The 14,594-nt window shown below is 43.1% G+C and overlaps 1 protein-coding gene and 1 long non-coding RNA gene across 4 annotated transcripts in view; one reads left to right on the top strand and one right to left on the bottom strand.

Annotated features, from left to right (window-relative positions):
• Nucleotides 1-246: 246 nt before the first annotated feature.
• LOC135410138 (uncharacterized) lies at nucleotides 247-6,441 on the bottom strand. Its single transcript, XR_010428531.1, has 2 exons — nucleotides 4,906-6,441; nucleotides 247-3,445 (listed from the first exon to the last, which is right to left on the bottom strand). It is a non-coding gene; the product is annotated as an uncharacterized LOC135410138 (long non-coding RNA).
• A 7,639-nt stretch (nucleotides 6,442-14,080) lies between these two features.
• The window catches only part of NAXD (NAD(P)HX dehydratase), a 48,579-nt gene continuing 48,065 nt past the window's right edge, over nucleotides 14,081-14,594 (top strand). For 2 of the 3 annotated variants that reach the window (XM_064646506.1, XM_064646504.1), the window contains exon 1: nucleotides 14,081-14,310. In XM_064646506.1, the coding sequence (XP_064502576.1) occupies nucleotides 14,259-14,310 (52 nt within the window). In that variant the 5' untranslated portion in view covers nucleotides 14,081-14,258. Of the gene's footprint in view, nucleotides 14,425-14,594 lie in introns of all 3 variants that reach the window. The other variant, XM_064646505.1, reaches the window with a different exon arrangement.

Below are 14,594 nucleotides of genomic sequence, written 5' to 3'. Positions count from 1 at the left end.
AGCTCTTTAAATTTCTTTATTGCAAGTGGATTCTAACAATGCTGTTTTAATTAATCTCTCAGGCATTCTTTCTAGTCACAAGCTTCACCTCTTTCCTCATTAAAGAAACGAGACATCATAGTTCAGGTGCTGCAGAACCAGAGACTCTTCATGGATTCTTTAGTAGTCCCTTGCTCTAAGCTTGTGTTTCATTTTCTTACTTCTGCCACCTGTGAGAAGGAAGACAAGGAGCCACACAGACTTGCAGGCACTCCAAAAATCATTTATTCTTGTTTTAAATAAAGGAAATGTTGGAAGAACTGTGAAAAAGCTAAAAAAAGAAGTGCCATCCTTCCAATTCAATCTTTCATTTTCAGATGGTGTGGCACACATTCAAGGATGGATAAAGAAGGGCTGAGGAGATGCTCTATAAAGAATAAAGGCATCAAATCAGTTCACAAACACAAAACCTGGACCATTTTCAAAAAAGTCAGGTGCACAGGGAGTGGAAATTGTTCCAAATCTCATGCTTTTACAGCAGCCAAGAGATGTTGTACATCCATGTCTGAGCAGCGAGCTATCTTCTCATCAGTATTAAGTGTTTGGCTGACATTGAAGGCACAGGCAGAATTAAATCTGAGAGCTCAGAAACATAAGCAGCTTTTATGAAGTTTACTATGTCTACAAATTATTGTGTGTGCTGCTTTTTTTTTCCCTCAAGCAAAGGTATTAACAAACATTTTGAAAATTATAAGAATCATAAGAGAACAGCCATGGACACTTAAACAGCTCAATAATAATATATAAATATTCTCAAGCAATTAATATAGGAAACATATTTGAAAACAGCATCATAAAATTTCAAGAGATTAGTATAAAAATACAGGAAAGAGACAGAAGCGGCTGCTAAAGATCTTTGGATACAGTCCTATTAACCTCTTCCTGGTCCTGGGTTTTGTGACCTGCTTTGTGAAGAAGTTACAGACTTGTGGACTATGTCTGACAGCTCAAAAATCACTCTTACGTAAAAAATAGAGAGAGAAAGATTACTTGGTACAACACGTCATATGTCAAAGAACATCAGGCTTCAGATACCCACTCTGACTCCATGCTGACTGCACACTTGGGGGAAAGCCAGGTGTTTGTGCTCATTCTCCTTCCCTGAGGCTCTTTTCCACCGGAGGAAGACCCAGATACATGAGAAAGAATTGAGTGGTGATCCAGGTCCCTGATGTGGGCAATCAGTGACTATCAATACAGGATTTTCCTTCTAGTGCACCTAAACCACATTTTTGATATCAAGGTCAAGAAAAAATTGAAGCCCAACCTTAGAGGACTTACAATATATTTGTAAAAATAAGTACATACTTATTTTTAAGGAATTAAATGAACCGCTCTCTCAGTTTATTTATCCAGAACTAAATCAGTAGATTGACTTTTAGATTATTAGGTTAACTTTTAAATTACAAGAGTTAAGTGAAAAGAACTTCACCGTTCAAATTTTTGGTTCAAAATTTCTTTTATATTAAGGGGAGGGAAAGACTGAGAAGAGGTGAGCGAGTCTGAAGGCAGAGATGCTCCAGGGGTAACAGGTTGCAGCACAAAAGATGCTGAGCAGTTGGAGGGAAAGCTCAGCAAATTTAAGAGACACTTTTGCATCTTGCATATAATCTCACGTGAACTGTGCAAGAATTGGATTTATTTGGATACAAGTGTCTTAGTCAGACATCACAGTTTTTCTCTAGCCAGCTAAATAAGTCTGAGAAAATTGCAGCTGTAATACAGGGAAGTTTCTGGTGTTAAGTCCTACATCCTATATGTGTTCTTTATTCTCCCATTTGTCCAGGTAACAAAAACATGGCATCTGAGCTCATGCTCTACTGTTGGTCATTAGGTGTATTTAGAGAAAATAATGTACCTTTTAGTGCAAAGTTTCCAAAATATTTGACAGTACAAATGCCTAACCCTACCTACAAGACTTTTCCTTTACACTTAGTTATCTCACACTCCTTGAAATCATGTGTGGAGTCCCAAAGATGCTCACAGTACGAGCATTAAACTAGAAATTTAGAGGGTTCCTTTCTTTCTTCCATATCCAGCAGCATAGGGGCTTGCTCTGATAAAGGTTGCACCCTTACCACCTTATGCAACAGCTTCTGCCCTCCATTTGTTTCTTTCAGTTCCTCTCATATCAGTTTGTCTTTGAACTTCACACATTTATTCTCTGCTCATTTTTCTCATTCATCAATTATATCATTGTCTTCTTTTTCAAGAACTTCCCTTTGTGTGTGTTTGTAATCCCTCATTCTCTATAAAGATGCTGATTCCAGTCAACAATTGGCCATGTTCTCTGCATCGCCTTGGCACTTCCTCCCTTGCAGCCATCATGTATGAGAAGAATGCCATAAGCATTTGTGAAGTGAATGCATTGTGCTTTTCAAAGCTTTCCAGCAAAAATCTTGAAACTCTTATACTGCAGGTGTGCTGGGAGTACTGCCCACCCCATGTTGGCCAATAATGACTTCTTGATTCTTTGTATTCCTGTCTGCTTCTTTGTATACACTCAAGTTTTGTCTCAGTATCCGCTCAAGTTTTGTTTCAGGTTATAAATCCGATTGACAATCAGAAAAATTATGTTGTCAATAGTGATTACAAAGAGCATAGGAGAGAGGAAATATTTTGTTGGGTAGCACAGCGATATATATGGGTTACAAGAGATAAATCAGTTCTCTTTCAAGATCTGTTGCTTAAAAGTAAGAAAAGAAAGCAGTAAAAAAGGAGCACTGCAGCTCATCAGGCTGCTTTGTGTTTGCATGAACAATGGGCTGTACATCAGTCAGTGTCCTCATCTGGGGAATGTAAGAGGCTCAGAAGTCCAGGCCCAGAAAATTCTGCAGGACCTAATAATAACTAATGTAAAGGTGCACTGTTAAGTATTCAAGATGATCTTGCAGTCCCTAAAATCCAGGACTGACAGCTACTGTTTTGGTGGAGAAATATTTCTTTGGCACACTGCCAAGGGACAGTGAAAGTCTTTCAGAGACAGATTTTTGCCCACAGCAGATGGAAGTAACAGCCTTTAGTTGCAAACAGAAGCCTAACAACAGTAAGAAAGGGCAAGACTGTGTAAAAACAGTGGCACAGACAAAGCTGACAATGCTTTTAAGGCAGATGTGTACCACAAACACCATGTACAACGAGCAGGAAGGGACCAAGAACCTTTCCATGAAGTGCAACTCAATTACCTATGCATATATCCTCCTGTATTAGGTGATGGTATCTATTCTTAATAACCACTCTTAAATATTTGTGTATTCACAGATCTTATGTTGAACCATATGAACATACTGCATTTCCAGAAATGTGATGTACTCATATGATGTTCCACTGTGAAAATCCCTTAATAGTTCGATTCTCGTAGTCCTTGTGCAATACATCAATAGATTTGTAACCTTCTTAGTGAACTCTACAAAGAAAGAGGTAAAAATAAGCTCTGATAATGATAATGTCGTGGGTCTGTTTGGGTGGTTTTGGTTTGGGTTTTTTCACCTTTTAGGTTGTGCAGAGGGTAAGCTAAAAGAGGAATACATGATCAAAGTGCCCAAGTGCCCTTCCTTTTGTAAACAAGTGAGCTATATATATTAGTGCTTGAGCTATAAAATTGTTTTAGGCCTTCTTATACGTTCCATAAATACTCCATATGTATAAAGTGCCAGGGTTGTCCTGCCACATCTTTGCAATTAATAGTGGTTACTGTAGAGATATCTAACCACTCTTACCAAAGAGCCCTGTCTGTAGGGATACATGCTTTTGCCCGCAGTCCCACAGATGAGACTATGCCCATGATAGTAAGCCTGGCAGAGAGACTCTGAACAGGCACTCTTGGGCTTCCCAGGAAGAGCTGCTACCACATTTATGTTCTTCATGTGTCTACCATGTGAAACAAGCATGTATATGAGCAGTTTTTGGGACATTTAATGCGTTAAAGGATGCATTACACTCAGTTGTTTCAACTGTCTGGTGTGTTTCTGTCTGGGCAAACAGGTTCATAGTTTCCCTCTGCCAACACAATTACCAGAGAGGTGTGTGTGATTCTTCTGGCTTCAGGGAACCCTAGGCATCTGGGTATGTGCCAAATAGACTTGTCAAAGTTTAAGAAGTACCTTAGCAGCAGTACGAGTGGGTCTTTGACTGACTGGCCTGGTAGGTGTCTAATTTAGGATGAGCTCAGTAGCTCTCCAGGCCCCAGTAACTCTAAGGACTTGATCTCCATTGCTTGAAATGGAATTTGAGGTATGTGGCTCACAGGCAGTCACCCACATTTAATATCTAAATTTAGATGTCTACTATCTGGAGCTGAATTACACTCCATATTTCCCATTACAGCTCATGACCTGGCAAAAATACTCAGCCAGAAGCATCTTCTGAAACTCTTTGACCTCCTTTATTTCCATTTTTTCCCACTACTCTGAAACAGCCCTCACACACCTCCACAATTAGGTCATCTTTGTTGTCTGTCACTTGGACCTCCAATTCTGAACCTTTTTACTCAAACTGAACAGCCTGTCTTTTTTTGTAACACACATGAGACTTTGAAAGCCCAGAAAAAGCAAAAACTGTATCTCACAGAATCACAGAACATGTGGAGTTGAAAGGGACCCAGAAGGATCAAGTCCAATTCTCAGCCCTGCACTGGACCACCCCCAAGAGTCACACCATGTGCCTGAGAGTATCATCCAAATGCTTCTTGAACTCTGTCAGGCTTGGTGCTGTGACCACTTCCCTGGGGAGCCTGTTCCAGTGCCCAACCACCCTCTGGGTGAAGAACATCTTTCTAATATCCAACACAAAGCTCCCCTGACACAACTTCAGGCCATTCCCTTGGGTCCTGTCACCAGTCACCACATAGAAGAGATCAGTGCCTACCTCTCCCGTTCCCCTCACAAGGAAGTTGTAGACTGCGATGAAGTCTCCCCTCAGTCTCTTTTTCTCCAGGCTGAACAGACTAAGTGACCTAAGGCTTCACCTCCAAACCCTGCACACATTAAATGTTCATACATTAATGTATCAATAGGTGTCCTTTGCATCTTTGAGATCCTAGAATCACAAAAGAGTAGTTAAGATTAATTTTCAACTTGCAAACAAGACTGGGAAGCTTTGTGCACTGAAGCAGCTTCCTAATGGATTCTGGCTCAACAGGACAAAAAACAGGGAGTGAGAAGGGCATAGAGACAGGACACCTCTGAACAAGGAAACACACGCAGAAACACACACTTGACAGAAGAACTAACAACCCCAAGCACCAGTTAAACCTGACAAACAGTATTCTTTCCACTAAATATTTACCAGTATGATATTACTCAGTAATATTTTTGTCTTGAAATATTGCAATGCTTTTGAAAGGTAACTGAGTCACTTGTGTAATCACAATAAATTGCAACAGGTCAGAAGCTTTAATAAACTCAGCCCAAGAGGAGGGAAAGTGGGTCACTCTCTACAAAAGGAATGACCTGAGGTCTCAGGCATGACCTATAGGTATCGGAAAGACAGTTAAGCCCAAACCTGTGGCACTTCATTTCCTTTGGTGAGTTTGATAAAATTGGTTTCACACTTGAAAAACACGGTATGAATTAAGACTCTGTGTGCACAGCTGCAAGTGAATCACATCTTATCTCAAAAGAAGGCATTCAGTTTGCTGATTTTCCTACCCAGCTGACACCTATCTGCTCTGAAGCATTAGAAAAGAGCTCTTCCAGAAAAAAAACCAAGATTGATTAATTTTTAATTCCCAATGCTTTCCCTCCCTGTTACACAGTTTCTTTGTACAGAGACATTTCTGAATGCCTGAGCAGAAGGGGCAGTCTGTTAAATCCTTTTTAGGCTCTTACAGCCTTAAAATGTGCCACTACTGTTGCCAGGATAGAGGGAGGACCAGTTACTAGAGGCCTCAGGGAGGTGACTTTTTGTTTATGCGAGGGAGATCTTTCTGCTTCTTCTGACAAATGAATTGATAAGTGGCTGGATGGGGACTGCAAGTGACATCAATGGAAGGTGGATGCTTGCCATGCCAATATATCTCAGAGACCAGATGGAGTTTTTACTGAGCAAAATGTATATTTTATTACTCCCTAGGAATGGATCAAATAAGTTCAGCAAAAATCTGGTTTCTATGTAACAGGAGAAAGCCTTCGTGGCCACTCAGAAGGCAGTGCTTAAAAGACTTTTTTACAGCAGGTAACTTACCAGCTGACAACTGGGCTGAAGGCAGCTTACAGACTACTGCTTTGGTCCTCTGTTGTCACCTGCAGAAACTGCTGTCCTGTGACACATGCAGTATATTGTATGGAAATGCACAGCAATCTGGTCAAAGTGTTAGATGCTCAGTGCCTGGCTGTGGTGCCTGTTCCATTGCAAGGTGTTCCCTCACATTCAACATAGTGCTGGGACCCACTTTGCGAAAGAAAACAGAGAGCCAGGACCAAAGTATGCTCTGCAGTGGGACAAGGAGGTATTCAAGAGAAAAGAAGGGGGAGAGTGCAGATGCTATGTTAGGGCCTGAGTGAGTGAGATGTATAACTAAAGAATGGGGAAGGTAAGAGAAATGCCCTGGAATTCTTATTTGCAGAGCAGGGGCACCTAAAGAGGGCTTTTAGCCCTCCTCTCCTTGCATAGTGTTGAAGAGGTGGGTTAGCATGATAGGAGACCAGGCAGCACTGCAGGCTAAAGATGATGCACAATGGTATTGCACCCTCGCTAAAACTCTGCACCCCTTGCTGAGGTTTGCCCCCCAAAGACACTCCAGTTACCATTCTGCCATCCATTCCCCCCACCACAGTACCAGGGATTGGTATGGTTAGTCCTTGCTAAGGTGTCTCTTTTTCACCACATAAGCCTTCACAGAATCACAGAATATTCTGAGTTGGAAGGCACCCACAGGGATCATCAAGTCCAGCTCATAAGTTGGCCCTACAGAGATCAAACCCACAACCCTGGCATTATTTGTAACATGCTCTAACCAACTGAGCTAATCTCAGGGTCACCCTTCTTTCCTCCATCAGGATCCTGCCTGGATGTATTTGGGGAAAGTGCAAACTTTGTCTGCCTGACTGCCAGTGGCAGGAGCCACTTCTTGCACAGGGAGAGTGGGAGCAGAAGGTCACTGTGAACAACCTCAGTGCATGGCACAGGGAGGATGGGGCCAGCTGATACCAGGTGCAGAGCCACAGCACAGCCAGTGAGGGAAGAAGTTGAGAATGGACAGGCACAGAGGGAGAGGAAAGGTCCCAGAGCTGGGGAGCACCAGTGGAATGTCCTCAGGGCAGTGAGACTTTCCCCTAACTGCAAGGGCATGCAGAGACCTCTCCCCTTCAGTTACTGAGAGTTTAATCTTAATTTAATGAGTGAGTGAGGCTCACTTTTGATGGAAGACACTGGAAGACGGTGGGAGAGTGCGGGAGGGTACAGAATGGTGACCCTGGCATGGGCTGTCGGAGTACTTAGTGTGAACCTAGAGGTGGCAGCAGGAGCTCAGGGGCAGAAGGACTACCTGCCTCCCTTCCTCCCTTGCCACACATCCTCTTTCTTGACACGTGACATTTGGCAGCCCTTGTCCTGGTGAACCATGTGTCAAAGCTCTCCTTTCCACACCCTCACACAAAATTCCCACCGCTACTGATCTTTACTGCTTTTCCATTAACTACACTTCATGAAAATATGTTAGGAGGAGGACAGGATTCATTGATGTGGTGTGCCTTTCTGGAAAGGTGTTAACAGCAATTAAAGATAGAAAATGGAAATGGGGGGTTGAAAAGTTTACTTCACATGAAAGAACAAGCTTCTTTGTGGAAAACCATTTGCCAAAGGAAGTAATTTTAAATTGCCATACGTTATTTGGGGCTTGTCCGTCAAAAATAGGTCCCATTTTAATTATCATAATAGAACTAAAGCAATGCAGTTTCCCTGCTATCTCAATGTCTGACATGTCACGTCTACAGCTATATTTGTATAAAGGTGCTTATACTGAGATAGCTGTTCCCATACAGCAAGGAAAATCATCATTTGGATGTGTCATCTTTATAACGACAAAGTTATATCCACCCTCTCACCCTATTTTAGCTTTTATTTTTACATGACCTCCTCCCCCAATGGGATTAATTATACCAGTAGAACTTGCAGAGCTGGCCTTGGCATGAAGAAAATTAATTGTTGCTGCCCATACACTTATACAGCTGTGGCAATGACAGGAAAAAATAATATACATGCATATATGCTGACTTTCAAGCAGAGGATGTTGTAATCAAACACAGGGTACGTGTTGTAAATTTTAACACCTGTAAACTGAAGTGCAGGCATATTAAGAACTAAACTATATTTTCCATATGTGAAAGCTCAGAAATATGTAATGGGAACAGCTCTCACAGGGAGGTATAGCAGGTAGCCTTGTTCCAGAAGTCATGTTCAGTATACACTATGTGTTTCCAAGACCAAACTGTGTCACTTAAGATAAAACCAATTTATTCTTTACAAATCTGTCCGTCATTCCAAGTAGCCATGTCTCTCTTAAATGCACATAAAACTGAGTTTCAAGCAAGGGGTTCATATTTGTGTATGTAGAATGGATAAGACGATACCCAGGAAAAGCCATCAGGCTCAGCTACAACACAATTAAATAAAACACCATGTTTAAATAACATTGCTGGACAGTAAAAAAATTATATAAATGAGTAGTATATTTCATAATAATAGCAGTGTTTTAAATTGCGAAAGTTAATGGATTTAGCAAATGTTACCTTCTGCCACCAAAGGACAGAATAAAAAAGTTTTATAGAAAACTGACCAACTCTTTACTTTCTGAGAGTCTCATTATTCCCTATTGGAAAGGAGGTCATTTGTTTTAACTTTTTGGTTGTTGCTAAAGAGGTTATACATGTTTGTTTACATTAGATATCAGGAACTTGTTTGAAGAAGCTGGGAGAGCCCAAAAAAACCCTTCTCTTCTATTGCACTACATAGATCATTCTTACTGCCCGCTCTAAGAAGAGCACAAAATAGAAGTGTTCTTTCTTTTGTTTCCTTGATGTTTAGGTTTTTTACCATTAACACTCAGCAAAAAGAGTGTTCACTTTGGGTAAAACAAAAATTACCTAGTGAAGCACAGGGCTTGACAAATATTATTAGACTGAATATCTAGAAGCGATAGTACATGTACTGGCAAGAATATGAAGAAGTACAGAAGCTGTGGGGATAAACTTATTACACAGTATTTAATCAGATGTGGCCATATTTCTTCTCATACACAGTTTCCTTTTCCTTTTTCAGGAATCCATGTGATTATTGTTCAGCAAACTTTACAGGGAAACCAAAGCACGTTGATGTGCTTTTGTAACGGGTTGCTGTTGATTATTGCTGCTAACCTTTCTCTTGAATATAAAAATGTACATGTAAGGTAAAACATATGCAGGTATCTTCCCCAAGAATGCCAAGGCAGTGGAAAGGGTTCAAAAAGAGTTTATTTCAGAGGCAAAGACATTACAACTGAAAAACTTCTCAGCACTCAAGGCAGTACCAGGCCTTGGAAAGCAAAAGGCAAACCTCCTGTTTGCTCCCTGGCTTTATCATTGCTGGCCCCCCCCCAGCTCTCCCGAGGCTGCAAGGGCCCTGTAGCATTCCTGTACATTATCTCTCTCCTCTCACATATCAGAGAGAGAGGCTGAGAACTTCTCTTGCTATGCAGGGGAGGAGAAAGCATTGAAACTCCCTTTGAGAAAGAGTTATTTTTTAGGCAGAAAGCCTTCCTAGCAAAAAGGAAGTTTCTTGCTTTCCTGTTACAAATTATTCCAAAAAGCACTACTCCTATAGTACAGTAGTGTAGTGACAAGAATAATTATTGTAGCTTCAGGTTTTCTTAGTTTCTTTGCAGACTAAAGAGATATCAAACTAACAAACTAAAATTGACACCATATAATCACATTTTGTCCTGTACTAAGAAAAACATGTTATTGGTGTAAAACATGCTCATTCCACTCACCGTAATGACAGTAAATAGCATTGCTAATAACACCTGCAGGATTGGCTCCCTTTTTATCTGAACACATATACTATTACTGCCTTCTATATTACCACTATCAATTCTTACTCCTGTAAGTTACCTAGGTAAACATTCAAATGAAATTAAGACTTTCTGTTTTTCATCTTCTTCACAATGAAAAGTGCTTCCAGATTCCCATTTCAACAACAAAGAAATCTTCGGTCATATTTTATGGGCAGTTTCAATTAAAGCTACTTATTACTTCTGAGTTCTTCCAATCCCTTTCTCCACATGAATACTTAAACCTCCTGTTGCAGTTAACATGCATATGTTAACATGGATATGTTCATAATAATTATGATATTGAATGGTGATTCCAGTACAGGCTGGCAATTATTTGAGTCAAGAGAACTTGATCAGAGGATGCTGCAAGCTCTGTTATTGCCACCTGCTGACCATGTTCACCTTGGAGTGGCTTGGGTGGGCAGGGTTGCACAACAGTTACCAAATGGATGGCAAGGACTAAAGTGCTGAGTGGGTGCAAAATGATCAGAAGCAAAGAGGCAAAATACTGTGAGCAAAGATTCATCAGGAACCTGCAGAAGAAAGGATGGTCCTGAATGGTCAATGTTTTTGGGTCTCCACCTAGAGAGACCTTACAGCCCATCCCTCACCCTATTTACTTATATACCTTCTGTTCCCAGCAAACATCAGCTGTCAGTGACTGTTGCCACCTACTACAAAGTCAAACCTCAAAGCTCTTCCTGCCTCAACAGCAGTAGGGCATTCCCAGGCAGGCCATTGATGCCTTTTTTTGTGTAGCAGGGAAGGGACAGGTTGCAGTAATTATTCCACTAATAAGGAGGATATATTGCCATGGCAGTGCAGCTACAAAAGGGTTAAAATGCTGGAATTGGAGGTTGAGGTCAAGAACTAAGGAAGGAGGGGCAAGACTGAGAAAGGATTAGAGGCCAGTAATGGAGCAACAAGTGATGAAGCTAGGGTCATTCCTCCTTCTGTGTAAGATGCACAAATGGACAAAGTGACAGGACTGTCAGAACAGGAAGCTCTAATTAAAAAAAAAAAGGCACAAGCACAGCATATACCTGAAAAAGTAAGTGCCTCTTGCAGCTGCTTTTTCTCTGTCCTAGTTAGAACAGCTGGGACCAGTTCGTCACTGTATGGGTGCAACCCAAAACTGTGTATTCTATAGCCTTCCATGCCATTTCCCAGAAACTGTTATCAATAGACCATTTACACCCTCTGCCCAGAGCAGCCTGACTCCTCGGGCCATAAACTGGGTGTTAAGAGGCCTGTGAGATAGGAGGGTGCCCCCTGTCCTCACATCCATTGTGGAACTCCCCACCCTGAGGGAGGTAATGGGCATTCCTGCCTGAACTGAAGGATATATAATCTTGGGATCTTGGGACTTTTTTAACCACTCGTGGGACCCAGAGGAAGACTGCAGATCACCACTCGTAACCAGACTGCAGTCGCACCACTCTCGACTGGACTGCAACCACCACTTCTCAACCAGACTGCAACCACCACTCTCGACCGGACTGTGATCACCACTCTTGACCAGACTGCAACAGCACTCCCACCAACAGGTTTTCCCCTCTCCTTTTACTTTGGACTCAGGGGGCCCAACGAACACTACTCCGTTCATGCCCCAGGGTGCTGGGTTATACATTTGGGTTTTGTGGGTTAAAACCAACTGTTTGTCTGTATAATCGTACTTATTGTATTATTTTATTAAATTGTTATTCTGACTTATAATCTCTCTTTTGAGTTGGGTTCATTTCCCCTGCTGGTTTACCTTTAAACCAGCACATTCTCTAACTGTATGACGGGTGTGTGAACTTTGCCTCATACAACTCTTACCTTCTGTAGTTCTGTTAAAGGCCCTTTTTCCCTGCCTCATGCCCTGGTTAAGTAATATCACTGTTGCTAGGCTCAGAGATGTCACTAGTACATGGTATGGAGATGGCAGACAGTACTACGACAGTAGAAGGTACCTTGACTTAGATGTAGAGCAGGAGAATCTTTGAGAAGCAGCAATGTGTTCTGCTCAAAGTTATTACACTCATGTTGGCTAACAATAGGAGGAGCAAGACTGTTTTAGTGGATGTCAAGGCTATGCATAACAACCTGAACAACTGTGGCATCAGGGAAGCCCATAAATACCCTTAGGTTTTATTCTACACATGAATTGAGAATTGGTCCTCCACAAACAACTTCTGAGGATTCTGCAGCATCAGAACTCCCTTCTATCTCTGCATCAGAGATAGAGGCAATCAGAGAACCCAGCAAAAAAAAACGCATTACCATTATTTTTTTTTCCTCTCTTTTGTTGGGCACAAGACACGCTTTTAGTGGAGCCAAGGATACCTGATGGGGTAGAAAAAACATACACATCACTCTTTCCCTCCTCTCTTCCAGTCAGTGAATCAGTGCTGGAGTTATGCGAATCTACATGCTCTTTATCCTTCCAGCTGGAATCAAAACATGAGTGTACAAAATGTGGTGTTAAACAACATGGTAATCTTTTTTTCAGGGTTAAAATTCATGTAAAAACTAAATGTCATTGGCTGTTTATCTTTTAGGCTGCCACTCAGATAATCAAAGGCTAAAAAGCATTACTTATGCTGACTGAATGCAGGGTAAATTTTACTGACCTGGTATTGGCTTTAAAATCATACCAGATACCAGGACTTATAGAAGAGTAACTTTTTAATAAACAAGTTAATACCTGACAGCAAACTTGCTAGGCATCCAAGTTTCTGCTCTGGAACCTGGGTTACTGTTCAACTTGGGTTACTAAAATCTCACGTTGTCTATCTTGTAGTTTGCAGACAGCACAGCTGTTTTAGGCGATGCTTCTGAAGCTGAAGGACACAAATATGTCCTGCTTGGGTTGGGTCCAGGTAAAACCAGCAGGTCTGTTTGACCACAGCTTATATGTAACACAGGATAGTAAAGGAGAATGTTGTCTGTCTTCATCGCTCCAAAATATTGATTGAAACATTGATGTTTTATTGCTGTAGTTAGGCTTGCAGCTTTTATGAGTTAATAACTACACTCTTTCTTGAAATACCCAGGAGTTTAGAGCAGAAATTACAGCTGTTTTGAGCTTTAAAAAAATGATTCAAATTTTTCATGCATATAATCTTGGTTTTTCCTGGGTGATGCTGCATTTTGATAAATCCTGTAGATTAAGCAGGTGCCAGAGGACCAGAGGTGAACATCAGATAGTATTTCCACCAGCTCTGGCACGTTTTAGAGTAAAAGATATTACAAGAGTAGCGCTATAAAATCACAGAATCACAGAATCAATTAGGTTGGAAAGGACCTCTGGGATCACCAAGTCCAAACTGTGACTGAACACCACAATGTCAACTAGACCATAGCAGTAAGTGCCACATCCAGTCTTTCCTTAAACACCTCCAATCAGGGTGACTCCAACCCCTCCCTGGCTCACCCCTTCCAATATCTAATCACTCCTTCTGTGAAGAATTTCTTCCTAATGACCAACCTAAACCTGCCCTGGTGCAGCTTAAGTCTACGTTCTCTCATTCTGTCACTAGTTGCCCAGGAGAAGAGGCCGACCCCCACCTGGCTACAGTCACCTTTCAGGTAGCTGTAGAGAGCAATAAGGTCAGCCCTGAGCCTCCTATTCTCCAGCTTAAACAACCCCAGCTCCTGCAGCTACTACTCCTCATTGGACTTGTGCTCCAGACCCTTCACCAGCTTCATTGCTCTTCTCCAGACCCGCTCCAGCAGTGTCCTTCCTGAACTGAGACACCCAGAACTGGACACAGTACTCGAGGTATGGCCTCACCAGTGCAGAGTACAGGGGCAAATGATATATCTGAACTAGAAATAGCAGCTTAGAAGCGAATCACACTCACAAATAAAGAGTTTGCTCAGAAACGCCTGGAGAGGCGAAGGACGTGAAAAGTTTTAAATGCCGGGAGCAATAAATGGTAAATTCCTAGGAGTTTTTAGCAGCTGCCAATTAAAGGGCCAGGAAGGCAGCCCCAAAACTGGCCGGGCGCTCCAAGCTCCCCCTCCCCGGCCAAGCCAGCCCCGCCCGGCAGTGGCTCCGCTGGGCGCGGGGGAGCCCGCGGGGAGGCGCGGAGCGGTGCGGGGAGGGCGCAGAGCAGTGCCGGGAGGCCGCGCCCGCCCGCGGAGCCCTGCCCGGCCCGGCCCTGCCCGGCGCCGAGCGGAGGCGGAAGCCGCAGCCGCGCCGATGAGCTGTGCGCGCTGGGCGGCGGGTGTGCGGAGCCCCGCGCTGTGCCGAGGTAAGAGCAGAGCGCGGAGCTGGCCCTGCCTTGCCCCCGGGAGGATGTGGGGACGGGGCGCTGTCGCCGCCCTGGCCGCGCTGGCCGTGGCTCTCTGGCTGCGGCGTGACGAAGGTACAAACATGCGGAGAGCGAAACCAAAGCGAAGGGGCGGCAGCGGCTCCCGGCGCGATGCGGCCCACCCCCGCCTGCCGCGGGGGCCGGCCGGGCCGCTCACCTGCCGGGCGGAGGGACGGCCGGGGGCGGGGGAAGCGCTCACAGACCCGACCCCCAGCACCGCCGCA

The sequence above is a fragment of the Pseudopipra pipra genome, chromosome 2 (genome assembly GCF_036250125.1).
Source record: "Pseudopipra pipra isolate bDixPip1 chromosome 2, bDixPip1.hap1, whole genome shotgun sequence".
NCBI lineage: Eukaryota > Metazoa > Chordata > Aves > Passeriformes > Pipridae > Pseudopipra > Pseudopipra pipra.
Note: the sequence above shows the minus strand (reverse complement) of the source record. Positions and strands in the feature narration are given on the sequence as shown.